At 47.1% G+C, this 27,198-nt stretch overlaps 1 protein-coding gene across 1 annotated transcript; it reads right to left on the reverse strand.

Annotated features, from left to right (window-relative positions):
- Nucleotides 1–17,955: 17,955 nt before the first annotated feature.
- LOC132831375 (dynein axonemal light chain 4-like) lies at nt 17,956–25,252 on the reverse strand. Its single transcript, XM_060849487.1, has 4 exons — nt 25,203–25,252; nt 21,915–22,001; nt 20,574–20,657; nt 17,956–18,987 (listed from the first exon to the last, which is right to left on the reverse strand). Exons 2-4 carry the CDS (start codon nt 21,981–21,983, stop codon nt 18,823–18,825), a joined length of 318 nt encoding a protein of 105 aa, XP_060705470.1. The 5' UTR covers nt 21,984–22,001; nt 25,203–25,252; the 3' UTR covers nt 17,956–18,822.
- Nucleotides 25,253–27,198: the final 1,946 nt, after the last annotated feature.

Here is a 27,198-nt window from a genome sequence, read left to right on the forward strand (position 1 = left end):
AAAAATCAACTATAGCAAAATTGGGCAGGAGCTGGGGAATGTGGATTGAGAACAGCTGTTTGAAGGTAAATCCACATTTGATATGTGGGAGGCTTTTAAAGAAGAGGTTGATTAGAGTTTAGGAAAGATATGTTTCTGTGAAAATGTGGTATAGAAATGGTAAGATTAGAGAACTGTGGATGACAGGTGAAATTGTGAAACTAACTAAGAGGAAAAAGGAAGTGTACATAAGGTCTAGGTGGCTGAAGACAGATGAAGCTTTGGAAGAATAACAGGAATGTAAGACCAATTTGAAACGAAGAATTAAGAGGGCTAAAAGGGGGTCATGATAGATCTTTAGCAAACAGAGTTAAGGAAAATCCCAAAGCCTTTTTTTCATATACAAGGAGCAAGAGGGTAACTCGAGAAAGGGTTGGCCCACTCAAGGACAAAGGGGGAAAGTTATGCATGGAGTCAGGGAAAATGGGTGAGATTCTTAATGAGCATTTCACGTCAGTATTCACTGAGGAGAGGGACATGGCAATGTTGAGGTCAGGGATAGATGTTTGAGTAGGAGGAGAAAGTGAGGTCTGCAGATGCTGGAGATCAGAGCTGAAAATGTGTTGCTGGAAAAACGCCACATTTGCTGGAAAAGTGATGTTTGAGTACTCTAGGTCAAGTCAGGGAGGAAGTGTTGTGCATTCTAAAAGGCATTAAGATGGACAAGTCCCCAGGTCCGGCTGGGATCTATCCCAGGTTGCTGTGGGAAGCGAGAGAGGGAATAGTTGGAGCCTTAACAGATATCTTTGCAGCATCCTTGAACATGGGCGAGGTCCCAGAGGACTGGAAAATTGCTAATGTTGTCCCCTTGTTTAAGAAGGGTAGCAGGGATAGTCCAGGTAATTATAGACTGGTGAGCCTGACGTCAGTGGTAGGGAAGCTGCTGGAGAAGATACTGAGGGATAGAAACTATTCCCATTTGGAAGAAAATGGACTTATCAGTGATAGGCAACATGATTTTGTGCAGGGAAGGTCATGTCTTACCAACTTAATAAAATTCTTTGAGGAAGTGACAACGTTGATTAATAAGGGAATGGCTGCAGATGTCATATACATGGACTTCAATAAGGTATTTGATAAGGTTCCCCATAGTAGATTGATGCCGAAAGTGAAGTTACACGGGGTCCAAGGTGTACCAGCTAGATGGATAAAGAACTGGCTGGGCAGTAGGAGACAGAGAGTAGTAGTGGAAGGGAGTTTCTCCAAATGGAGACCTGTGACCAGTGATGTTCCACAGGGATCTGTGCTGGGACCACTTTTATTTGTGATATACATAAATGATCTGGAGGAAGATATAGGTGGTCTGATTAGCAAGTTTTCAGATGACATAAAGATTGATGGAGTAGCAGATAGGAAGAGGACTGTCAGAGAAGGTGGCGATGCAGGCCAGTAAAGTGGTCAAGAAGGCGTACGGCATGCTTTCCTTCATCAGGAGGGGTATTGAGTACAAGAATGGGCTGGTCATGTTACAGTTGTATAAGACTTTGGTTCGGCCACATTTGGAACACTGCATACAGTTCTGGTCTCCACATTACAATAAGATGTGGATGCTTTGGAGAAGGTGCAGAAAAGGTTCACCAGGATGTTACCTGGTATGGAGGGTGCTAGTTATGAGGAGAGGTTGAATAGATTAGGATTATTTTCATTAGAAAGACGCAAGTTGAGGGGAGACCTGATTGAGGTCATTGAGGGGGATAGACAGGGTGGATAGCGAGAAGCTTTTCCCCCAGAGTGGGGACTCAATTACGAGGGGTCATGGGTTCAAGGTGAGAGGGGAAAGGTTTAGGGGAGATAAACATGGAAAATTCTATATGCAGAGGGTGGTGGGGGAGGTGATAGGGGTGGGAACGATAGAATCATTTAAGATGTATCTAGACAAATACATGAATGGGCAGGGAACAGAGGGATACAGGGCCTTCGAAAATAGGCATCAGGTTTAGATAGAGGATATGGATCAGCACAGGCTTGGAGGGCCGAAGGGCCTGTTCCTGTGCTGTAATGTTCTTTGTTCTGTGTTCTTTTTTGTCCATAGATTCTTTATTGAGTTTAAAATGTAAATACTAGAGACAGGGGGCACCCACCTTCCTGTAATATAAGCAGCAGGGTTTGTTGCAGGAAAAGACATTGATAATTATATTCTGAGAGAAAGTGATCAGCTCCCAGTAATGATTCCCTGTTGGAACTGGGAGCAGGTTATAACTGATTCCCACAGCTCCCCGCTGCTCCAGGCTGGTTTCTGGAAATACATCAGCTAAAGGTTCAGGGGCTGGAGGTCACTGAGTCACTGTGACCCAGGGGCTGAGGGGGTCAGTGCATTACTGTGACCCAGGGGCTGAGGGGGTCAGTGCATTACTGTGACCCAGGGGCTGGGGGGTCACTGAGTTACTGTGACCCAGAGGCTGAGGGGTTCAGTGCATTACTGTGACCCAGGGGCTGGGGGGTCACTGAGTTACTGTGACCCAGAGGCTGGGTGTCAGTGAGTTACTGTGACCCAGAGGCTGGGTGTCAGTGAGTTACTGTGACCCAGGGGCTGGGGGTCAGTGAGTTACTGTGTCCCAGGGGCTGGGGGTCAGTGAGTTACTGTGACCCAGAGGCTGGATATAAGTGAGTTACTGTGACCCAGGGGCTGGGGGGTCACTGAGTTACTGTGACCCAGGGGCTGGGGGTCAGAGAGCTACTGTGACCCAGGGGCTGGGGGTCAGTGAGTTACTGTGTCCCAGGGGCTGGGAGGGGGTCAATGAGTTACTGTGACCCTGGGGCTGGGGGTCAGTGAGTTACTGTGACCCAGGGGCTGAGAGTCAGTGAGTTACTTTATCCCAGGGGCTGGGAGGGGGTCAATGAGTTACTGTGACCCAGGGGCTGGGGGTCAGTGAATTACTGTGACCCAGAAACTGGGGGTCAGTGAGTTACTGTGACCCAGGGGCTGGGGGTCAGTGAGTTACTGTGACCCGGGGGTTGGGTGTCAGTGAGTTACTGTGACCCAGGGGCTTGGAGTCAGTGAGTTACTGTGACCCAAGTGCTGGGGGTCAGTGAGTTACTGTGTCCCAGGGGCTGGGGGTCAGTGAGTTACTGTGATCCAGGGGCTGGGGGTCATGAGTTACTGTGACCCGGTGGTTGGGTGTCAGTGAGTTCCTGTGACCCAGGGGCTTGGAGTCAGTGAGTTACTGTGACCCAGGGTCTGGGGGTCAGTGAGGTACTGTGACCCGGTGGTTGGGTGTCAGTGAGTTACTGTGTCCCAGGGGCTGGGGGTCAGTGAGTTCCTGTGACCCAGGGGCTGGGGGTCAGTGAGTTACTGTGTCCCAGGGGCTGGGGATCAGTGAATTACTGTGTCCCAGGGGCTGGGGGTCAAGGGGTTCCTGTGACCCAGGGGCTGGGGGTCAATGAGTTACTGTGACTCAGGGGCTGTGGGTCAGTGAGTTACTGTGACCCAGACTCTGGGGGTCAGTGGGTTACTGTGACCCAGAGACTGGGGGTCAGTGAGATACTGTGACCCAGGGGCTGGGGGTCAGTGAGTTACTGTGACCCAGAGGCTGGGGATCAGTGAGTTACTGTGACCCAGAGACTGGGGGTCAGTGAGTTACTGTGACCCAGGGGCTGGGGGTCAGTGAGTTACTGTGACCCGGGGGTTGGGTGTCAGTGAGTTACTGTGACCCAGGGGCTTGGAGTCAGTGAGTTACTGTGACCCAGGGGCTGGGGGTCAGTGAGTTACTGTGATCCAGGGGTTGGGGGTCAGTGATTTATTGTGACCCAGGGGCTGGGGGTCAGTGGGTTACTGTGACCCAGGGGCTGTGGGTCAGTGAGTTACTGTGTCCCAGGGGCTGGGGTGTCTTTGAGTTACTGTGATCCAGGGGCTGGGGGGGTCAGTGAGTTCCTGTGACCCAGGGGCTGGGGGTCAGTGAGTTACTGTGTCCCAGGGGCTGGGGGTCAGTGAATTACTGTGACCTAGGGGCTGGGGGTCAATGAGTTACTGTGACCCAGGGGCTGAGGGTCAGTGAGTTACTGTGACCCAGACTCTGGGGGTCAGTGAGTTACTGTGACCCAGAGGCTGGGGATCAGTGAGTTACTGTGACCCAGGGGCTGGGGGTCAGTGAGTTACTGTGACCCAGAGACTGGGGGTCAGTGAGTTACTGTGACCCAGGGGCTTGGAGTCAGTGAGTTACTGTGACCCAGGGGCTGGGGGTCAGTGAGTTACTGTGATCCAGGGGCTGGGGGTCAGTGAGTTACTGTGTCCCAGGGGCTGGGTGTCAGTGAGTTACTGTGCCCCAGAGACTGGGGGTCAGTGAGTTACTGTGACCCAGGGGCTGGGGGGGGGGCGGGGTCAGTGAGTTACTGTGACCCAGGGGTTGGGGGTGTCACTGGGTTACTGTGACCCAGGGTTTAACCCTGTACTGTCACTATCCTGGGTGGGTTTGTCATCCCTCGAATGAAAGTTTGAAGGAGCTCTCTCCCGCTCTCTCTCTCTCTCCCACTTGTTCCAGTGGCTGTTGACTATTCCATGATAGTGATTAAAGGGCAGGACCCTGATAACATTCTCATTAACCCAGCAGGAAATGGTGAGAGTTTCTCTTCTGGATGGATCATTAGACCAATGAGGAACGACTGGAAGATAGTCCTACTCGGGCAGTCGCTCCAGGCGGTGGCTCAGTGGTTAGCACTGCTGCCTCACAGCACCAAGGTCCCGGGTTTGATTCCAGCCTCAGGCAGCTGTCTGTGTGGAGTTTACTCATTCTCTGTGTCTGTGTGAGTTTCCTCCCACACTCCAAAGATGTGCAGATCAATTTCCTTGGGAAATTGCCCATAGTGTTAAGTGCATTACTTAGGGGTAAATATGGAGTAGGGGAATGGATCTGGGTGGGTTTCCCTTCGGTGGGTCACTATGGACTTGTTGGCCAAATGGCCTGTTCCATACTCTAGGGAAGCTAATCTAATAAGAAGTCTCTCTGGGCAGCTCATCAATGGGCGGAATGGCCTTGCTTCCACTCCTATGTCTTATGGTCTAATCATTTCATTTGACGTTAATTAACTCTCATTACTTGGGCAAAAATACAGCAACAAGAAAAAGTGTCTGGTTAATGCGAAATGACAGCCCAGATAGTGGCTGCCTTTCTGACAACCCACAGAGTCCTCAGTAACCTGTATTTGATGGTTGATGATGTTAATTCCCCAAATTTATGCTTCTACAACCTTCTGATTGGGGGCTATCAACTGAGAAATGGAGGGAGAGCGATCTTGCAATTCCTCAACATTTCTGTAGCACACCAATCTCGATTCAACAATAATGTGTAAAAATGTCAACAAAAGACATTTATTGATAAATTGCGCCATCTTGTGGAGAAATGCATTTCACACAAATGTCGGGAGTAAAGATGTCCCAGAAGGATATTCCCAAAGCCATTCTGTGCAATAATCCTTTCTATAGTGGGGAAGTCAGGAAGGGAATTCCCAGCCAGGATTCCCATATCATTCCAATTCCAGTTTAGCAGTGACACATCCTAAGCCCTTTCAGGATCTCAGTGTGGATCAGTGTGACTCTCACTCCCATGTGGGTCATACAGCTGGGGGTACAAACCCATTTCAAAAGCCTAAACCCATAACGCAGGCTGACACTGAGCTGCAGCATTGTAGGAGAGCGAAACTGTCAAAGGTACCAGCTAAACTACCAAACTCAATTTCTCCATCGAGTGTGAAATTTGGGCACAGATTTAAAGTGATGTGCAAATAAAGCAAGGATGATGCAAGAAAATACGTTCTCACCCAGAAGTAGCTGGGGTGTGGAATGCTCTGCCTGGAGACAGGTTCAACTGAGGCATTGAAGGGGGCATTCATATATTATTTGGATGGAAAGGGTATGCAAAGGGTATGGGGGGAATGCAGCAGATTGGCACTAAGACATAGAATCAATGAGCCAAATGTCGTCATTGTGCACTGCAACGATTCTGCCACTCTGCTTCAGAACAGGGTCTGAAGGTAATTCTTAGTCTGTCGGGTCTGTGTAACAAGTCAAAACATTAGTTTCACTTTCCTTCCTTCCTGGCTTTTGATCATCAACAGTTTGTAATGATTGGAATTCCAATTTTGGAGTGTCTGTTTCAAAACAGGAACAGCAGCATTCCAGTGGCCTGTTATAGAGCAGATTTCCTCACAGACAAAGACAATTGGATGAGTTCATTCCCAGGACATGTCTTGATGGTTAACCATCTCCCACAGCCTCACATACAAAGCCATTGTGAAGTATATGGCCCTGTCATACTCTCATTCCAGCTCTCCCTGTCAATGCCTGCCTGGATCCCGTGGTCAATTTGACTTGAACATGTAACAAGTTGTCCCTCAGCCAGTGCAGGAGGGTGGGTAATGACTGCATATTCCTGCACAAATACTTTCAACAATAATTGGTTTAAATTTTGAGGAAGACCTTAAGTATTTATTGATAAGTTGCCCCAACCTGTGGAGAAATGCATTTTACTGCAGGGAATGTTGGGGTGAGCTTACGAAGAGCACGGTGGTACATATCATGATCCATCAGTTCAGATTTAAGGGAAGCAGGGGTTTCCCAGGAATGTATTCCCTTAATCCAGGTTCCTCCACAAGAATCCTTTTTACAGTGGGACCTGCACAGCTCGCTCCCCCACATGAAGAAACATTCACACTGGGAAGGGAATAGACAGCCTGCATTCCCACTCCTGGTCTCTGTCTGCTGATCCTGCTTCCATTTTGTTGTGCTGTCCCTGACTCTTTCCCCGGTGTCAGTCTGACTCAGTGGGTAGCACCCCCTCTCTCTCAATCAGAGGGTAGCATAGATTAGAATCTTTAATTCAGGGAGACCCTGCAGTGCAACATGAGGGTGTGCTTGACTGACTGTTTAGCGAAGATGCTAAACAGAAGACCTGCCTGCCCTGTGGATGTAAAACTGTTACAACCATGAGCTTTATAAGACTGGGATGTTTCGGGTTGTACATCAATGCAGGTTGGAATAGGTTAAAGGGAACCTGGATAGTTTTACTGGGAAAGGAGGAGCCAAGGGTTTAAACGGTGTGACAATGGCAGTAGCATGTCAGCTAACACTGGATAAATAAGAAGGGTTACACCCGAAACCTCGGCTTCCCCACCTTCTGATGCTGCCTGGTTTCTTCGAATCTCCAGCATTTGCAGCTTTTTTTTTCTCTAACGCTGGATAAAGCAGAGGTTTCCAAAGTCCCAGAAACCCGTTGAGAATGTTAGACTCTAAAAACAGACAGACTTTCAATTGTCCATTTAGTTTCAAATTGAAAGATATTTTCAGTTTGGACTGACTCTCGGAGAATTAAATGTTTCCTTAAAGAACACAGTAACACACAGACAAGCCTGTTTTATTTTCAGTTGTGTTAAATGTTTTGTTTTGTAATTTAAAGTATAAGTGGCCTACAAAAACAGGGTTTGATCAACCTTACTTTAATCTGTTTGTTACAGTTAATATCTTAAAATATGAATACTTTGCTGTATTCATCTATTCAGCTATTTTAATTTCTTTTCGAGAGGTGTTAGTTTCCATGGGAATTGTAACAGGGATCCTACAGTGTTATTGCAATAGGAGCAAAGTTAGAATCGCTGAGTTTTTACAGCATGGGAAAAGGCTCTGTAAGCCGTTGTATCCGTATTAGTCATCAAGCACCTATCTGTGCTTATTCCATTTTCCAGCACTGGTTCTGTAGCCTTATATGCTCCGATATTTCCAGACTGAATCTGTTGCTTTTTTATTTTTACCCTCAGAATATGTCCCATGTCCCCCACTGTCTGTACCCTCAGAATATGTCCCATGTCCCCCACTGTCTGTACCCTCAGAATATGTCCCATGTCCCCCACGTCTGTACCCTCAGAATATGTCCCATGTCCCCCACTGTCTGTACCATCAGAACATGTCCCATGTCCCCCACTGTGCAAAAAAGGGCTGTGGTCCAGGACTGTGTGGACTAGTGGAAGAAGATGTGTTAGTGAACAGAGATGCTCATGTGTACCAGTGGACTGAGGTACTGACATGTACCAGCCTAGTGAATGTCAGCTGAGAAACTGCTCATCCCTGCATTGCAGGTAAAATGACCCTTTCTCTGAATACTAGAAACCAAACAGATAACAAGCCATTTTAAAGGGACCATGTCAAGAAGGACTTTGTCACTCTGAGCGCTGCCAACCAAGCTCTGTCTAAAGGGAACACCACCAAAGGATTTCAGCTAACATGTCAAACCAAGATTCTGAAAGTGACTGTTCAACTCTCAATGTTCCAGAAACTACTCTTCAAAAACAGCACAGACATCTTTTACTGAATGTTGTTTAGGCAGAGAGTCAAGGAAACCTAAGAGAGAGGTTTTATTTCTTATTCCTGACCTGTGAGTATGTGTATTACATAATTAATTAATTACATAGTGAATAAACCTCACTGAGGTGAATCTGCCCGGAGCTGGAATAACCTCGGGAATGTCTCTGGGGTTTGGCATAACAGCCACCAGCAAATTAACATAGGGCTTTATTTCAAAATTAGATAGTTAAACCTACAGTCAAAGATTGGAATGGGAGACATAGGTTTCGGCTCACATGGAAGTGACATCAGGGCTGGAGAAAAGAGACCTGTACCATTGGGATGGCCTTCACATAAACTGTGCTGGGCCACCTACACTCTAGTGAGTCACATAACTAGGCTAGAAAAGAGAACTTGAAGTAAAATAGTAGAGTTGAATGATCAAGTGAAGGAAGATGTAACAAATTAAAGACAGAAGACAAGGCAAAATAGTAAGATAACAATAAGAGAGGTGATAATCTGAGTGTGGTAAGAAGGGACAGGGCACACACGTGTAAGAGCGCATCAGCAGCTAAGGTTAGATGTTCTGATCATAATTAAAAGAATTAAAGGCCCACCACAATAACTCACTGACCCCCAGCCCCTGGGTCACAGTAACTCACTGACCCCCAGCCCTGGGTCACAGTAACTCACTGACCCCCAGCCCCTGGGTCACAGTAACTCACTGACCCCCAGACCCTGGGTCACAGTAACTCACTGACCCCCAGACCCTGGGTCACAGTAACTCACTGACCCCCAGACCCGGGTCACAGTAACTCACTGACCCCCAGCCCTGGGTCACAGTAACTCACTGACCCCCTCCCAGCCCCTGGGTCACAGTAACTCACGGACCCCCAGCCCTGGGTCACAGTAACTCACTGACCCCCAGCCCCTGGGTCACAGTAACTCACTGACCCCCAGCCACTGGGTCACAGTAACTCACTGACCCCCAGCCCCTGGGTCACAGTGACTCACTGACCCCCAGCCCTGGGTCACAGTAACTCACTGACCCCCAGCCCCTGGGTCACAGTAACTCACTGACCCCCAGACCCTGGGTCACAGTAACTCACTGACCCCCAGACCCGGGTCACAGTAACTCACTGACCCCCAGCCCCTGGGTCACAGTAACTCACTGACCCCCAGCCCCTGGGTCACAGTAACTCACTGACCCCCAGCCCCTGGTTCACAGTAACTCACTGACCCCCAGCCCCTGGGTCACAGTAACTCACTGACCCCCAGCCCTGGGTCACAGTAACTCACTGACCCCCTCCCAGCCCCTGGGTCACAGTAACTCACGGACCCCCAGCCCTGGGTCACAGTAACTCACTGACCCCCAGCCCCTGGGTCACAGTAACTCACTGACCCCCAGCCACTGGGTCACAGTAACTCACTGACCCCCAGCCCCTGGGTCACAGTGACTCACTGACCCCCAGCCCTGGGTCACAGTAACTCACTGACCCCCAGCCCCTGGGTCACAGTAACTCACTGACCCCCAGACCCTGGGTCACAGTAACTCACTGACCCCCAGACCCTGGGTCACAGTAACTCACTGACCCCCAGACCCGGGTCACAGTAACTCACTGACCCCCAGCCCCTGGGTCACAGTAACTCACTGACCCCCAGCCCCCTGGGTCACAGTAACTCACTGACCCCCCAGCCCCCTGGGTCACAGTAACTCACTGACCCCCTCAGCCCCTGGGTCACAGTAACTCACTGACCCCTCAGCCCCTGGGTCACAGTAACTCACTGACCCCCTCAGCCCCTGAACCTTTAGCTGATGTATTTCCAGAAACCAGCCTGGAGCAGCGGGGAGCCGTGGAAATCAGTTATAACCTGCTCCCAGTTCCAACGGGGAATCATTACTGGGAGCTGATCACTTTCTCTCAGAATATAATTATCAATATCTTTTCCTGCAACAAACCCTGCTGCTTATATTACAGGAAGGTGGGTGCCCCCTGTCTCTAGTATTTACATTTTAAACTCAATAAAGATTCTGCAGACGGTAGGGAACACAGTCTGTCAGTCAGGGACAGGAGGGTTTCAGTGCCAGGGTACAGACAGTGTGAAAGTGCAGACAAATGGCAGTATCAGTTTAGGACATGAAAAACCATAGCATACAAGACTGGAGACCCAGTGCTGGAAAATAGGATTACAATAGATTGATGCTTGATAACTAGTATGGAAATGATGGGCCAAAGGGCCCTGTTCTATGCTGTCAAAAACTCAATGACTCTAAATTTCTGTTCTTTCAGTAATACAACATTGTTTCTTCCATAATAAAGTTAATACCCTCCACTCCCCTGTAAACATCAGTGTGTGCCAATTGAGACATACCAGTACAATGAGATCTCTGACGAAGCTATTCTCAATACACAATCGTGATACATGATGAATAAAGGGTGAAATATTTAGAAGTGGATTTTAAATTTGAAAGCACCCATACTAACATTGTGCTCTCCAAACATCTTACAATAATGGCAATAGAGTTAGGGGAGGTGATGGCTTAGTAGATTATTACTGCACTGTTAATCCAGAGACCCAGATAATGTTCTGGGGACTTGGGTTCAAATCCCACCAGGGCAGAAAGGGGAATCTGATTTCAATAAAAATCATTATCGGGCGGTACGGTGGCTCGGTGGTTAGCACTGCTGCCTCACAGCGCCAGGGAACCAGGTTCAATTCCTGACTCAGGCGACTGTCTGTGTGGAGTTTGCACATTCTCCCCGTGTCTGCGTGGGTTTCCTCCGGGTGCTCCGGTTTCCTCCCACAGTCCAAAGATGTGCAGGTCGGGTGAATTGGCCATGCTAAATTGCCCGTAGTGTTAGGTACATTAGTCAGAGGGAAATGTGGAAATAAGGAAAATTGTGGCCTTGCTGTGGTCTCTTCCAGATGATCCACGTTGCTCATAACTAGCCCTCCTGTAGCTGCGGCATTACCAGCTAATGCTATATTTCACCAATGAAAAGCTTGTGTCTTGAGCAGAGTTTTACACTTGAGTTGTAATTGTGTGGAAGACAGCAGAAGTGAGGACCACTTCCATTGGGAATCGTGGCCAACCTTGTGCTAAAATTCCATCCTTTGATGCCAAATGTCTGTGAAATGGCATAGACTAGGCTTTGGATTTTCAAAACTTTCAGGCCTTGCATTTCTTTCCTGACTCCTGGGTGTCAACAGTTTCTGATGATTCAGAATCACTTCCCATTTTCTGCTTTGAGGACAGGTTTCTTCACACAGAAATAATTTGGAATTAGTTAGTTCCTGAAATGTCTCCAGACGGTTAAACCTGCCCTTCTCACTGTACAACAGCCCAATACATACAAACTCCTGCTAAAGGAGGAGGAAGAGAGGAGACCTGATCGAGGTGTACAAGATAATGAGAGGAGTGGATAGAGTCAATAGCCAGAGACTTTTCCCCAGGACAGGATTGACTGGTACGAGGGGTCATAGTAGATATTAGGAGGAAGGTATAAAGGAGACGCCAGAGGTAGGTTCTTTACACAGAGAGTGGTGAATACATGGAATGTGTCGCCAGCGGTGGTGGTGGAAGCAGAGTCATTAGGGACATTTAAGCAACTGCTGGACATGCACATGGATAGCAGTGAGTTGACGGGTACGTAGGTTAAGTTATTTTATTTTACATTAGGATTAATCCTCGGCACAACGTTGTGGGCCAAAGGGACTGTTCTGTGCTGTGCTTTTCTATGTTCTATGTTCTAATATCCCTGCCCATGTCCACTGCCTGCAATGTGGGGCACTGGTACCCCTGTCTGGCACATCCGGGGTAAAATCAGGAACTGGGCAGGGCAGCTGTGAACTGACAGAGTTTGTCTGGATACACCATGGGCGTTTAAAGATGGCACGGGAGCAGGGCATGATGGTAAATCCCAGATATCCCAGTCAGGGTGAGTTATTCTGGGAATGGCATGTGATGAGGTGGGCATTGAGTCAGGCATGAGGAATGCCATGGGAGAAGGGTAGGGAGTTACAGAGGGGAGTTTGGTTTAAAAGATAGTGAGAAAGCAGATGAACCTGACAGCAAGAATCCCTCCAGAAAACTCAACACAACACACGCTTCACCAAAAACGCATCAGATTCAACCTGTTGTTTTTAATCAGCTTATTCTATTGTCTGTACCTGTCCAATGAATCACACTCAGTGTCATGAGAGTTTTTTGGTTTCTGATCTTTCCATCACCAGTCTCACCACAGTGTTTTGAATGTTTAATATAATTTCCTTGCTTTGTCCTCAATCCTGACAATCCACCGTTTGTCTCAGCTTTCAGTCCTACCTGCAAAGAGCTAAATGCTTTGAGCCCCTGGTCTCTCTGTTCCTGCATCAAGTTAAGATTGTACCATTTAGTTGATAACTCCAGAGAAATGTTACTGAGTTCGTGATGGAAAGCATTGCAATTAGCCTTGGGGAAGGAATGGAAACAACTCAAAACCACAAACAATGATTTCAAGTTAATTGACACTGATTACTTGGGAGTTACTGCAAACATATAGCATGTGACAGACTGCCAGCAACAGTGAGACAGTCAGCTAATTTAGGAGAAATGTTGGTCCAGAAAATTGGCTATCCTTTCTATATCTAGCTCTGGACCAGCCCCTATGGCCCTCCCTGTCTCTGCAGTTTCCTCCATCCCCTACACCCTTCCCTATCACCTCCTCAAACTCCTACACACCTGCTTATCTCTGTCACCTCCTTCAGTCACTTCAACCCTCCTTATCTCTGGAATCTCCTCCAGCCCCTACACCCCTCACTATCTCTGCAACCTCCTCCAGACCCACCATGACTCTGAATCTCTTTAATCTCCACTCCCAAACCTCCCTCCCCCCTCCCAGTTCAGCACTGCTAGTTCCTGTGCATCTGCAGAGATGCTGGATGCTGGCAAATAACATTTACTGCAAAATATACAGAGGTATGGCATTGAGGGTGCGTTAGAGGTTTGGATTAGGAATTGGCTGGCTGGAAGAAGACAGAGTTGATAGTAAAGGTTCATCTTGAAGTGCAGTTATTAGCGGTGTTCCATAAGGATCTGTTTTGGGACCATTGCTGTTTGTCAGTTTTATAAATGACCTGGAGGAGGGGCTAGAAGGTTGGGTGAGCAAATTTGCAGATGATACGAAAGTCGGTGGAGTTGTTGACAGTGAGGAAGGATGTGGCAGGTTACAGCGGGATATAGATAAGCTGCAGAGCTGGGCAGAAAGGTGGCAAATGGAGTTCAATGTAGCTAAGTGTGAAGTGATTCACTTTGGTAAGAGTAACAAGAAGATGGAGTACTGGGCTAATGGTAGGCTACTTGGTAGTGTGGATGAGCAGAGGGATCTTGGTGTCCATGTACAAGATCTCTGAAAGTTGCCACCCAGGTAAATAGTGCTGTGAGGAAGGCATATGGCATACTGGCTTTTATTGGTAGAGGAATTGAGTTCCAGAGACCTGAGGTCATGTTGCAGTTGTATAAGACTCTGGTGCAGCCGCATCTGGAGTATTGTGTGCAGTTTTGGTCGCTATACTATAGGAAGGATGTGGAGGCACTGGAATGGGTGCAGAGGAGGTTTACCAGGATGTTGCCTGGTATGGTAGGAAGATCATATGAGGAAAGGCTGAGGCACTTGGGGCTGTTTTCATTGAAGAAAAGAAGGTTTAGAGGTGACTTGATAGAAGTGTACAAGATGATTAGGGGTTTAGATAGGGTTGACCATGAGAACCTTTTTCCATGTATGGAGTCAGATATTATGAGGGGCATAGCTTTAAATTAAGGGGTGGTAGGTATAGGACAGATGTTAGGGGTAGATTCTTTACTCAGCGAGTCGTGAGTTCATGGAATGCCCTGCCAGTATCAGTGGTGGACTCTCCCTCTTTATGGGCATTTAAACGGGCATTGGATAGGCATATGGAGGGTAGTGGGCTAGTGTAGGTTAGGTGGGCTTGGATCGGCGCAATATTGAGGGTTGAAGGGCCTGTACTGTGCTGTATTTTTCTATGTTCTAACTAGGCCCCATTTGATGGCGACTGTTGTACAATAAACGCAAGTTGTTCTAGTGTGGGTTTTGCAGCTCAGTACAGTCTCCATGTACAGTTTCTCCTTGACGTGTCACCAGCGGCTGTAGCCATGTTAAAGTTGAACGCTGGCTATCCCACATTCTGACCTCCCCAGCATGAAGTCAGTTCAGTTTCTGGGAGACCCTACAACAAGTTCAGCTTTAGTGTCATCACCCACACTGGGACAGTTAGAGACCACCCAAACTGGCCAGGCAGCTCGCTGTGGTTGGCCAATGAAGAATGGAGCTGCTTTTTTGGCCCCTTTATCGATCATTTCAGTGCATTAGGGGCAGCATGGTAGCTCAGTGGTTAGCACCGCTACCTCACAGTACCAAGGACCTGGGTTCAATTCCTGCCTCGGGTGACTGTGTGGAGTTTGCACATTCTCCCGTGTCTATGTGGGTTTCCTCCCACAATCCAAAGATGTGCAGTTTAGGTGAATTGGCTGAGCTAAATTGCCCATAGTCAGGGGAAAATATAGGGTAGCGGATTTGGTCTGGGTGGATTACTCTTCTAAGGGTCAGTGTGGACTTGTTGGGCCGAATGGATTGCTTCGTTACTGTAGGTAATCTTAATTGGTGGTGAGTCACAAACATTGTGCATTAACCTCTTCATCCAGAATCTCACTGATGAGCTGGCAAGAATCATCATGAGTTCTAACTTCTAATACCCCTTCCATATTCATGAACTGGAAAAGTGCCCATCTGTCTTCAGTGTCCTGGGAGGGTTTGTTGGGGACTGTATAGAGGGAGATTTACTCTGTATCTAACCCTGTGCTGCCCGTTCCTAGGAGCGCCTGATGGGGGTGGACAGTGTAGAGGAAGCTACACTCTGTATCTAACACTGTACTGTCACTATCCTGGGTGGGTTTGTCATCCCTTGAATGAGAGTTTGAAGGAGCTCTCTCCCGCTCTCTCTCTCTCCCACTTGTTCCAGTGGCTGTTGACTATTCCATGATAGTGATTAAAGGGCAGGACCCTGATAACATTCTCATTAACCCAGCAGGAAATGGTGAGAGTTTCTCTTATGGATGGATTACTAGCCCAATGAGGAACGACTGGAAGATATCCCTGCTTGGGTAGTCGCTCCAGGCAGCACAGTGCTTAGTGGTTAGCATTGAAAATATAAGAGTCTCTCTCTGGGCAGCTCTCAGCCAGATCACCACCAATCACTTAATTCGATGTTAATTAACTCTCAATACTTGGGCAAAAATGCAGCAATGAGAAAAGAAAGTGTCTGATTAAGGCGGAATGACAGCCCAGATAGTGGCTGCCTTTCTGACAACCCACAGAGTCCTCAGTAACCTGTATTTGATGGTTGATGATGTTAATTCCCAAATTTATGCTTCTACAACCTTCTGATTGGGGGCTATCAACTGAGAAATGGAGGGAGAGCGATCTTGCAATTCCTCAACATTTCTGTAGCACACCAATCTCGATTCAACAATAATGTGTAAAAATGTCAACAAAAGACATTTATTGATAAATTGCGCCATCTTGTGGAGAAATGCATTTCACACAAATGTCGGGAGTAAAGATGTCCCAGAAGGATATTCCCAAAGCCATTTCTCTGCAATAATCCTTTCTATAGTGGGGAAGTCAGGAAGGGAAATCCCAGCCAGGATTCCCATATCATTCCAATTCCAGTTTAGCAGTGACACATCCTAAGCCCTTTCAGGATCTCAGTGTGGATCAGTGTGACTCTCACTCCCATGTGGATCATACAGCTGGGGGTACAAACCCATTTCAAAAGCCTAAACCCATAACGCAGGCTGACACTGAGCTGCAGCATTGTAGGAGAGCGAAACTGTCAAAGGTACCAGCTAAACTACCAAACTCAATTTCTGTCGTAATAACTGCACTCTGAAATCAACCAGTAAGCCATACTGTCCATGGGGCAATTGGAGATGGGCAACTAGTGCCTGCCTTTCTGACAGCCCCTTGCGATGAAGGATTAAAGGGAAAAAAAAATTACAAAGGCATATGCGTTATTTCTATGTCTTCAGCTTTAAAACTGTGAAGGGTATTGTGATTGAGGTGTCTAAACAGGTAAAGGAATTTGATAGTTTTGACCCAACCCACTTAGCTCCTGCAGCAATAACACGTCCAGAAAGAGGTGGCTAATTTTAAAATTAGAGCCAAGACTGATGATTTAACTGGCAACAGTGTATTGACAATCATACGCCGCTGTTCTTCCAATCAACATAAGATATATAAAATCCCAACGAGGTCACCAAAACCCCAATCTGCTTGACTGACTATCACCCAGCAAAAACCAATTCACATCAGGTTTCTTCAGTAGTAGATAAGCTACAAAGATTAGAAAGGAGTTCTAATTTATGCAACTTAAACTGTACCCTGAATATACACACACACACACAATCAGATTAAGACAGACAAAAGACAAAAAGTTTAACATATACACTCAGAGTAGGGAAAGAACAGAGTAAATAAGATTCTGAAAATAAATCCAGATTACAAGGTGGAAGGTTATTTTTCCTCTCACAGCCCTTTTGATGTTTACAGTGGAGAGATGCTGTTATCTGTACCAGTTATAGCCATCCTTTGATTCAACACTTGATCAGGTCAACGTAGATTTGCTCTGCAATGAAGAGTCATGAGTTAATGTCACACTAACTCTCTCTCACTCCTGCAGAGTTGCTCCAGCACTTGGTTTTTCCAACAGCTATATATTGTGCTTTTAATAAATTGTTTCTTGTTTGAAGTCTTCCCTTTCTTTTCTTGGACTTCCTATCTTCTTCCCCTACATCGCGAGGTTGGGGGAGGGGTAGGAAGGAGAGGAGAGCGCACAAGAGAGCGCACAAGAGAGCGATTGTGAAAAAGCACGAGAGTGAAAGAGCACAAGCAGGAGCAAAGCAGCGTGAGAGTGAGAGAAACACAGACTCTCCGTCTGCAAGCTCTGGATATTTTCCCACCTCTGCTCCTCTTGATGCTTATAGCTCTGTAACACACTGTAGCACAACCCAGAGGGCTGTTGACACGCAGAATTTCCTTAACACAAAAGCTTCTTGGTGCAATTTAGATTCAAATTCTCTCTCTCTTTATTTCAAAAGTGCAACATTGCTCAATATTATGTAACGCTTGATTTTCAAGTTGCAAAACCTTACTGGGTTATCAGTAACAGTGGTGCAACTTTCTTTTAGAATCATAAATTCAACTGGAAGAAACACCATAACTTTACAGTTCATGAGCAGTTGGATCTGCACTATGGCCAATAGAGGTTTAGAGGTTTTGCAGTGGATTTAAGTCCCATTCTCGAGATTTCAAAGCATACTCAAGGCTGAAGTAGTGCTGCACAGTCAAACATGCTCTTTCAGAAAGATGTGAAACAACAGTCCCATCAGCCCTATTGGAGTCAAACATTGGAAGGGCAGGGCAGTGCTCCATAATATCCTAGGCCAGTTACCTCATGGCTATTTGTGGGATCCTCCCATGCACAAAGTGCATTTTAAACAATCTATTCAGCACTTGAGCCCTGAGGGGCAAAATCCTTTAGTTAAAAGGTTAAAAAACTCCACAGAAGGTATTTCAAGTAGTGTTTTTTTTAATAAAACTTGTGAAGATACAAGTGAGAACATTTGCTACAATACCTTTTAAAAAGTTGTGTTTAAAAAATTGCAAGTATTTAGAAACTAGTCAACAGAGATTTTAACTCCAAGACATGCGACATTCACATCCCCAGTTATGGAGTTGGTTAACCAGGGAACCTGAACAGACTGAGTGTTTTAATGCTGAAATAGACTGGTCTCCTCTTGTCTCCCTCAACCTGTTTCCATCTGGTCCCTGCAAGTTTCACAAAAACAAAAGTAACCTGGACCAGAATCCCTATTAAATTTCAAATGGACCATGTGAAACTCACTCCAATTTGCCCCCCCTCCCCCGGTCTCCCTTGCCTAGAAATGCCAGCATCATTCCATTTTAATCTAAAATGGTGGTTGCTGTTTCAATGACCACACGTTAAAGAGGAGGGGTTCAGTTTCAGATGTTCACAGGAAACTCCTTCAGAAATACATGCATTGTTGTGCTTGCAATGGAATAAAAAGATTCTAAAAATGACTTAAAAACACTATACAGAGGAGCGTACTTGCTGTGGATCACTCCCCTTGTTAACAGACCAGCCATATTACAAGTCCACTACAGCTGCTTGAATGATAATATCGATCATTTCTGAACATTGAAATTTTGTGCCTTGTTGGAAGATAGATTTAAAACCTCAGTTCTTGCCCCTGCCCTGTTGAAACTCTAAAATGACTTGTCTTTTCAAACAGCAAGTGGCCTGCTTGCAGGATAACCCATCGTAACGGTTGGATTGAATCAGTGTCCTTTATCCAGTCATGCTCCAAGACGAGTTAGGATTGGAAGGGGGAGCAGGAGAGTCAGTATTTCTGTTCCACATGCAGACCATTCATGTTATGTGCACTTCCACACACACACTGCCATGTTGCCCCCGAAATACATGTACAGAATGTTCTTCATCTCGTGAGTGACCTCAAAGCCGAATCCTTCACCGACTACCACGTGCCAAGAAGCACCAAACCTCTTGTCCATAGTCTCTTTAATCATTTTGGCTGCAGTCTGTGGAAGAGATGAAACAAATTGATTATTGTTTAAAAATGGGAAGTGAAGTTGTCCATAGAAAACAAACCAGAATTAAAGTGTTTATTACACAATATAACATTACAACATAGCTATTGTGTGTGTGTGTGTGTGTGTGTGTGTGTGTGTGTGTGTGTGTGTGTGTGTGTATGTATTCCCCCCACTGGGTCTTTTATTGTTTAGCAATTCAGATATTAGAATATAGAAACCAGAACTGGAATCCACTTTGTGAACAAACAGCATTTAAGACCCAGGAAAACAAATCTTTACCATTGCATTTCTACAATCTTTGGAAAAAAATATGGTAGGTGGAGCTGTTGTTACACATTTGGACTCAGTTTGTTCTAGCAATACAGTCCAAAGGGACTACAAGGTCTATCGCCCTGATAGGAGGAAGAGAGAATGAAAAATACATGTGGTTTCTCTAAAATGGGATCTAAATCTTATTTGTTCTGTGCTGATACATTGAGTTGACAGAACAAGAGCTCCTGGTTACAACAAACCATATTCCAAAGAGATTCTTCGCTGCTGTCAGACCACTGGGAAGACACACCAAACTGGGTAAATACTGATTGATCAGACTGTGCCTTTGCATGCATTACCCTCCATGCCATTTACCCGAGTATACTGCATATGTATAACACAATCTAGTGAATAGGGCATTGCAACAGTCCACACTTCTGGCACTTAATGCAGGAATCAGGGTCTCCTCTCCCCCAAACCATTGCAAAAATGTTGCTGTTCCTTCACATGAGGACTTTGGCCTATAAGAGGTGTAATACACCTTCATAGGTTAATTCAACCTGATCAACTTTACCCACATCCAGAGGCAAAATATTTGGACGAGGGAACGCTGTTCACATAGAAAGAGAAACTGATACAAATACAGTACCAGAGTTAAGAAAGTTTGAAAAGTGCAGAGCACTATAGTTCTAAAGTAAATGGCTGTGTTTTCTTTTCACAGAATCCAAAACTAACTGAGCATGTGTAACTCATCAAGTAGATGTTACCTCCCGCCACTTTCACAAAAGAATATTGTTGATTAAACTCTTTATTCCCCCCTCAAAAAAAAAGGATGCTGACTTTAACTGTCAAATGTTCAGCCATTCTGTCCTTACTGTGAGTGAAAACCTAACTGTTTGATCATGTGTGGTGATACAGCACCATGATGCACAAACACACACAGACATTCGAAAAGAAACGGACAGATATTAGTTAGGAGGAGAAACACTGACTAATTACGGGGCAGATATCAGAGTATAATTTCTTGATCTGTACTGTTTAGTACCGTATGCAATGTTCTTGTTGTTTCCTTTATGTTGTGCACAGTTTGTTTGCTCCCTCATGCAGTTCCCTTAAGATCTCTCCATGGCAGTGCACCCAGAGTTTAGGGTAATATTGAACACACACAGTAATATGTTTGGTAACTAAACTATCATGGAATAGACACAGACACAATGGATCATAACTTTCTGGTTCTGTGGAATCATCAAGACTGACTGTGGAACAAGGTATTTCAGGCAAGCTACCCATCCAGCTGCACATAATGTGAGTATGACACTCACCTCATTGTTTGCAGAAAACTTCTCGCACGCTGTGACACACAATTCCATCGTCTCCACTTTCATTTCCTCTGGCATATCACAAAACTGCAAAAGATGACGACAGACACTGAAGAAGCAGTTTCGACTGGAGGGAGGACTTCATGTGTAGCTTGCACTCAAATCTGTATGTGAATCTGTTTTGAAGCGGTCAACTTTCAGAATAACTTCTACAATCGTGGAAGCACTGTGACTAACCCAGTAATATCTTCATCACAATTACTTGCGTGGCTGTGATGGTGATGACCCCCCATTTCCCCAAAAGCCACAATATCCAGAGAGAGTTTGGCTGAGGTTCGAGCAGCATCTCCCAAAATGGGGATTGGGACTCCAAGTGGAGCCATGAGCTCAGCTCGAGTGTGTAATGGCTGTGCTCCTGCTCCTGTCCTAACAGACAAGCTCCCACACTCAACTTCCCTCAACTTCACAGTTTTGCTGAAGGGTCACAATCATTCTCAAGCCTCAAAGTCAGTCATGGTGGGATAAAGTTGGGAAGCACTAGATTAGAGACAAATTGCACTCTGGGTGGATATCCACTTGGGAATGCTTCAAAGCTTCCAAATGCATTTCACACTGGATTCCCACAGGTTTAAAATCACAAGTATCCTCTGCCACCTGGAATAATTTTTCAGGACACAAGAATGCATAATGATGTGGTCTACTTAGCATAAAGCTCACCACAAGCTTACTAAAGATTAGGAAAAAGATGAAAATCAAATCCATGTAGATATTTTGTCAGTTTGAACAATTGAGACTTTTGAGGGTCATTGAACTTAGCTATGATCAGCCAATCGTGGTATGCTTTAGCAATGATCGACAGGAATTTCCTGACTAATTAGGAAAAATATGAGTGGGTGCAACAACAGTTCACATCACAATCTGTATTTTAGTGACATTCCTATCACATCCAATGATGGTGGTCTAAATGTTAATCTTATTTGGCCTAATAAAGTTTTTACACTCTATGGCCTCAATCAGAACAACATCAAATGAAACTAAATTATTTTAAACTGTGAGGGGATGAGTTCAGTAATGAATAAATCTTACAGCTACAGCCTATGAGCTGACTTTGATGAGATTATTGACAGATTAACTAAGCATGTGTCTGTCTAGTGCAAGGAACCCTGCTTTGGCTAGGGAGGAATTTCCTCCAGATTTGGACAACGACATGCAAGGAACATTTAAGCACCCGATTGTTGGGAAACTTCAACATCCTAGGCCCATGAGCCAGCTAGGCTATTGAATTGAATGGTCAGAGTTAGTCTCTGCTGGGAATGAGGTTGATTCAGACTAGTTGAAACTCACCCTGACAATAGGAAAGGTTTGGATTCGTCTGGAGTCTGCATCTTCTTTCTTTGCCTCGGGCTCTGCCATTACACAGTGACTCTATCCCTTTTTGGAAAGGAATGATTGTTAATATTCTCATTCTGAAAGGTAATCACACCAAAAACTGAACCACTTCAGCTACAATCCTGGATTCTTTCTCATCTCTCAATCCCAATACCTGTCAACTAAGCAAACATCCCTTTGTGGACAATTGAGTATAGTATATTGCCTTAAGTTAAAGCCAGTAAGGATGTAAATGAAATGTTCTGCTTGCACACTCAAAAAGGAGGCAAACTCATAATAACCATCTGGGTGAGCTTCAAAGGGTGTCCAGCAATAATGGAATGATAACCCAAGCAATGGAGATAAAATATCCTCCTCAACTCATGAAATGACCTGCTTTATAACAGATCCTGTGAGGCTGAAGCATGAAAAAAAATGAGCAACAAAACCAAAAACTAATCAAAAACTAGTCAAAAGCTCACTTCTAAACCATTGGGACTTTTCTACTTAGTCTACACATTGCAGTGATCAGAACCTAAAAAGGTTAAAATTCACAGGATGAAGAGGATGTTAAAACATTTAGGCATGAAAAGGTCAAAGTGCATACAGGGAGAATTTGCAATTCCCTACACCTGCAGCTCAATGCAGCAAAAGAAAAAACCCTGCATAGTCAGAAGATCACCTTGGGAAATAATACAACATCAAAATTGTGGGCAGACTTGATTTGTCTCAGAGTTGTCAGGGAAAAGGATGCTTGTTAGGGAAAAGAGTTTGAAGCAAGGACTTTAAGCATTGGCTTTGCCAATATTTAACTGTAGGAAATTAGTTGTTCATCCATTTCGATGACTAAAGTGTTTATAGTTTAGATGGTGATACAGCACCACAACTGGCTGGTGGCTGTAACTTCAAAGTTTCCAGTTTTATAATTAAATTATAATCAAAACACAAAAGTAAGGAAGGTATGCAATGTTTGCAAATGGCCTTGGAGGGAGGGACGACAGTGAAGGGCATGAATTGCACCAGCAGGCAAAGCACCAAGTATTCCTACCTGCAAACTCCAGCTCACTTTGACTGTCAGCTGCAACACAAGTAGATGTAATGTTTTCCAAATGGAGTCTTACAGCACAGGAATACACTCACCCCAATATGCCTGTGCTAGCTTTTGAAAGAGTTGAGCAACTAATCCCAGTCCCTTGTTCTTTCCCCTTTGCCCTACAGCTTTTTCTCCCCCTTTTCTTCTGCCAAATACCTCCAATTGTCTTCTGCCAATACTTCCTTGGTCCTCCTCACAATGGAACTAATTTCTCCCAAGCAAACAATAAAATAGAGGGATTGTTATTATAACATTGCTAATTGTGAAATATTAGTATGCACAAACTGACTGCTTCATTTTCTGTATGGTGAGGCAGCCAAAGTTATGTGACCAGTTGAATACCCACAGCTAATCTTACAGGCATGACACACAGATCCTAAAACATAAAGCATCCAACTGAGAGTCACTAGCCAACAGAGGAAAATGCCCACCTACCGAGGGACACGCACCATGACGACTAGTCTCTGCAGTCAAGGCTACAGGCTAAGTGCTGGTAAGCGGTAGTTTTTGTCAATGCAGACTCAATGGGCATTTCCATCCTGTATGATTCTTTGATTGGTTTGGCAACAGGCACATATGCTGAAAACAACCCAGCCAATGTAAACTTCACTCACTGTGGAACCTACCTCTCAACAAACATCCTGTTTAGGCAACAGCAAAGGGTCATTAAAATAGGACACCACCTCCCCCCCCAATCTCCCCCTCCCTCCATCCCAGCTGAGATTGCTGTAGGTTCATCACCATACATGTATGGAAGGATCTTAGAACATGATGGTCAAGGTACCCTGGATCATCCAGAGGAAGTGATGGAGCTATATAAATGAAACACTTTGTTTTATGTATGCAAGTGACCTCTGGAAGTTTTCTTTCTACACTAAAGATTCTGTTAAAACACCAAACTAATGCCAAACCACTGCAACACTGAAGGCTGAAGGGCCTGTACTGTAATGTTCAATGATGTCCAGCAGCTCTATTCGTTCTCCTTTTTAAACATAGCTGCTCAGAACCCCTCGTTCATGTCATAAAACCATTCTCCAAATCAGATCCTCATATCATTGATCCCACTGTGAGGCCTTGCTGTGTTCCAACTGGCTGCTGAATTTCCTCACAAAGTGATGACTCTTCAACAATAAAACAAATGACAACACGAGCTGGATGTATGGCTTGGAAAGGGTGGACACGAGGAAATTGTTTCCATTAGGCGAGGAGACTAGGACCCGTGGACACAGCCTTAAAATTAGAGGGGGTCAATTCAGAACAGAAATGCGGAGACATTTCTTCAGCCAGAGAGTGGTGGGCCTGTGGAATTCATTGCCGCAGAGTGCAGTGGAGGCTGGGACGCTAAATGTCTTCAAGGCCGAGATTGATAGATTCTTGTTGTCTCGAGGAATTAAGGGCTACAGGGAGAACGCGGGTAAGTGGAGTTGAAATGCCCATGATTGAATGGGGGAGTGGACTCGAAGGGCGGCACGGTGGCACAGTGGTTAGCACTGCAGCCTCACAGCGCCTGAGACCCGGGTTCAGTTCCCGACTCAGGCGACTGACTGTGTGGAGTTTGCACGTTCTCCCTGTGTCTGCGTGGGTTTCCTCCGGGTGCTCCGGTTTCCTCCCACAGTCCAAAGATGTGCGGGTCAGGTGAATTGGCCAAGCTAAATTGCCCGTAGTGTTAGGTAAGGGGTAAATGTAGGGGTATGGGTGGGTTGCGCTTCGGCGGGTCGGTGTGGACTTGTTGGGCCGAAGGGCCTGTTTCCACACTGTAATGTAATGTAATCTAATCGAATGGCCTTACTTCCACTCCTTGACCTTACGGTATGTTTGGTCGCTGAGCCAGAAGGTTCATTTTCATTTAGGTGGCACCTGTTTCTTGAGGTATTCGTGCAGCAAGTTCAGGAATGGCGCTCAGTGAACAAACTCACATCCAGAACCTCAACCTGAGCTACAGATCTTCTCAAAACTCGCGAACTGCACCAGCTCTTGAGGTGCACCCTGAGGGGGGGGGGGGGGGGGGGGAGGGGGATGAGGTGTGGAGACACAAGGCGCTATACAAATGCAGGTCTCTCACAATTCACTCACTGACTGTTTGAGGAGCTCGGGCAAGCACCGATAGTCACTCCCTCAACCAAGTCCGTGTCACGTCGTTCAAGAGCCGGTATTTGATGGGATGGACTCACCTGGACCAAACGCAGTCCCTCCCTCTCTCCCGCTCCGGCCGTTGTTAGGGACAAAATCCGGGACCCAGACGCCTCCGGATGTACCAACCCCCAGCAGGTCCCATTGGTCGCATCTTCCAGGGGCTGGCGTCTCATTAGTCTAAAGGGACGTCACTCAGAATGGCGTGGCAGTGAAGGCCGGACGGTTCCGCCTATCTCCATTTCCAATTCGTACCTCGTTCTGGATCTGGTTTACCATTCGCTAGAATGGACGCCAGTCACAGTCGTGGCCATAGGACGCACCTTTTCAAGCCACTGATTGGTCGCTATGCCGAGTACCTGATTTCTCGTTGGCCATTAGGCTGTCAGTCAGAACCTGGGCTTTTGTGCCCGCCTCCTACTGTCGTGATTTGCCGCCATGCAGGAGGTCCTGTCTCTCATTGGCTGCGACTGACGTCAAACACACGCCAACATTCCGGCCTTCCAACGCCTTTGATTGGTCTGCGCGTAGATATCGCGCATCTAGATTGGTTAGTGGCATTGTCAGTCATCAGCGGGTGTCTCCTCCCTCCGGTTGTGGTCCTGCCCTCGGGGAGAATTGTCCGTCTGTCCGAGAAGGTTTCGCTTCTTTTCACTTTGTTTGGTTTGGAGCTGGATTTAGATTCTGTTGTCGATTCTCGATCCTTCACAGGTTCACGGCCTCGCTGTTACTTAAAGAGCGGCGCCGTGCCTTAGAAACGCATCAGCGCTTACCGTCCGACAGTGCGGCGCTCCCTCAGCACTGACCCTCCGACAGTGCGGCGCTCCCTCAGCACTGACCCTCCGACAGTGCGGCGCTCCCTCAGCACTGACCCTCCGACAGTGCGGCACTCCCCCAGCACTGACCCTCCGACAGTGCGGCGCTCCCTCAGCACTGACCCTCCGACAGTGCGGCGCTCCCTCAGCACTGACCCTCCGACAGTGCGGCGCTCCCTCAGCACTGACCCTCCGACAGTGCCCACTCCCTCAGCACTGACCCTCCGACAGTGCGGCACTCCCCCAGCACTGACCCTCCGACAGTGCGGCGCTCCCTCAGCACTGACCCTCCGACAGTGCGGCGCTCCCTCAGCACTGACCCTCCGACAGTGCGGCGCTCCCTCAGCACTGACCCTCCGACAGTGCGGCGCTCCCTCAGCACTGACCCTCCGACAGTGCGGCGCTCCCTCAGCACTGACCCTCCGACAGTGCGGCACTCCCTCAGCACCGACCCTCCGACAGTGCCCACTCCCTCAGCACCGACCCTCCGACAGTGCGGCGCTCCCTCAGCACCGACCCTCCGACAGTGCGGCGCTCCCTCAGCACTGACCCTCCGACAGTGCGGCGCTCCCTCAGCACTGACCCTCCGACAGTGCGGCGCTCCCTCAGCACTGACCCTCCGACAGTGCGGCGCTCCCTCAGCACTGACCCTCCGACAGTGCGGCGCTCCCTCAACACTGACCCTCCGACAGTGCCCACTCCCTCAGCACTGACCCTCCGACAGTGCGGCACTCCCCCAGCACTGACCCTCCGACAGTGCGGCACTCCCTCAGCACCGACCCTCCGACAGTGCCCACTCCCTCAGCACCGACCCTCCGACAGTGCCCACTCCCTCAGCACCGACCCTCCGACAGTGCGGCACTCCCTCAGCACTGACCCTCCGACAGTGCGGCGCTCCCTCAGCACTGACCCTCCGACAGTGCGGCGCTCCCTCAGCACTGACCCTCCGACAGTGCGGCACTCCCTCAGCACCGACCCTCCCGACAGTGCCCACTCCCTCAGCACCGACCCTCCCGACAGTGCCCACTCCCTCAGCACCGACCCTCCCGACAGTGCCCACTCCCTCAGCACCGACCCTCCCGACAGTGCCCACTCCCTCAGCACCGACCCTCCCGACAGTGCCCACTCCCTCAGCACTGACCCTCCGACATTCATTATTGTCTCTCCAAATTTAGTCACTTGAGTTTATGGGGCTATGTCATATTTTGTTTTACTGTCCTCC

This window comes from Hemiscyllium ocellatum, chromosome 33 (assembly GCF_020745735.1).
Source record: "Hemiscyllium ocellatum isolate sHemOce1 chromosome 33, sHemOce1.pat.X.cur, whole genome shotgun sequence".
NCBI classification, from domain to species: domain Eukaryota; kingdom Metazoa; phylum Chordata; class Chondrichthyes; order Orectolobiformes; family Hemiscylliidae; genus Hemiscyllium; species Hemiscyllium ocellatum.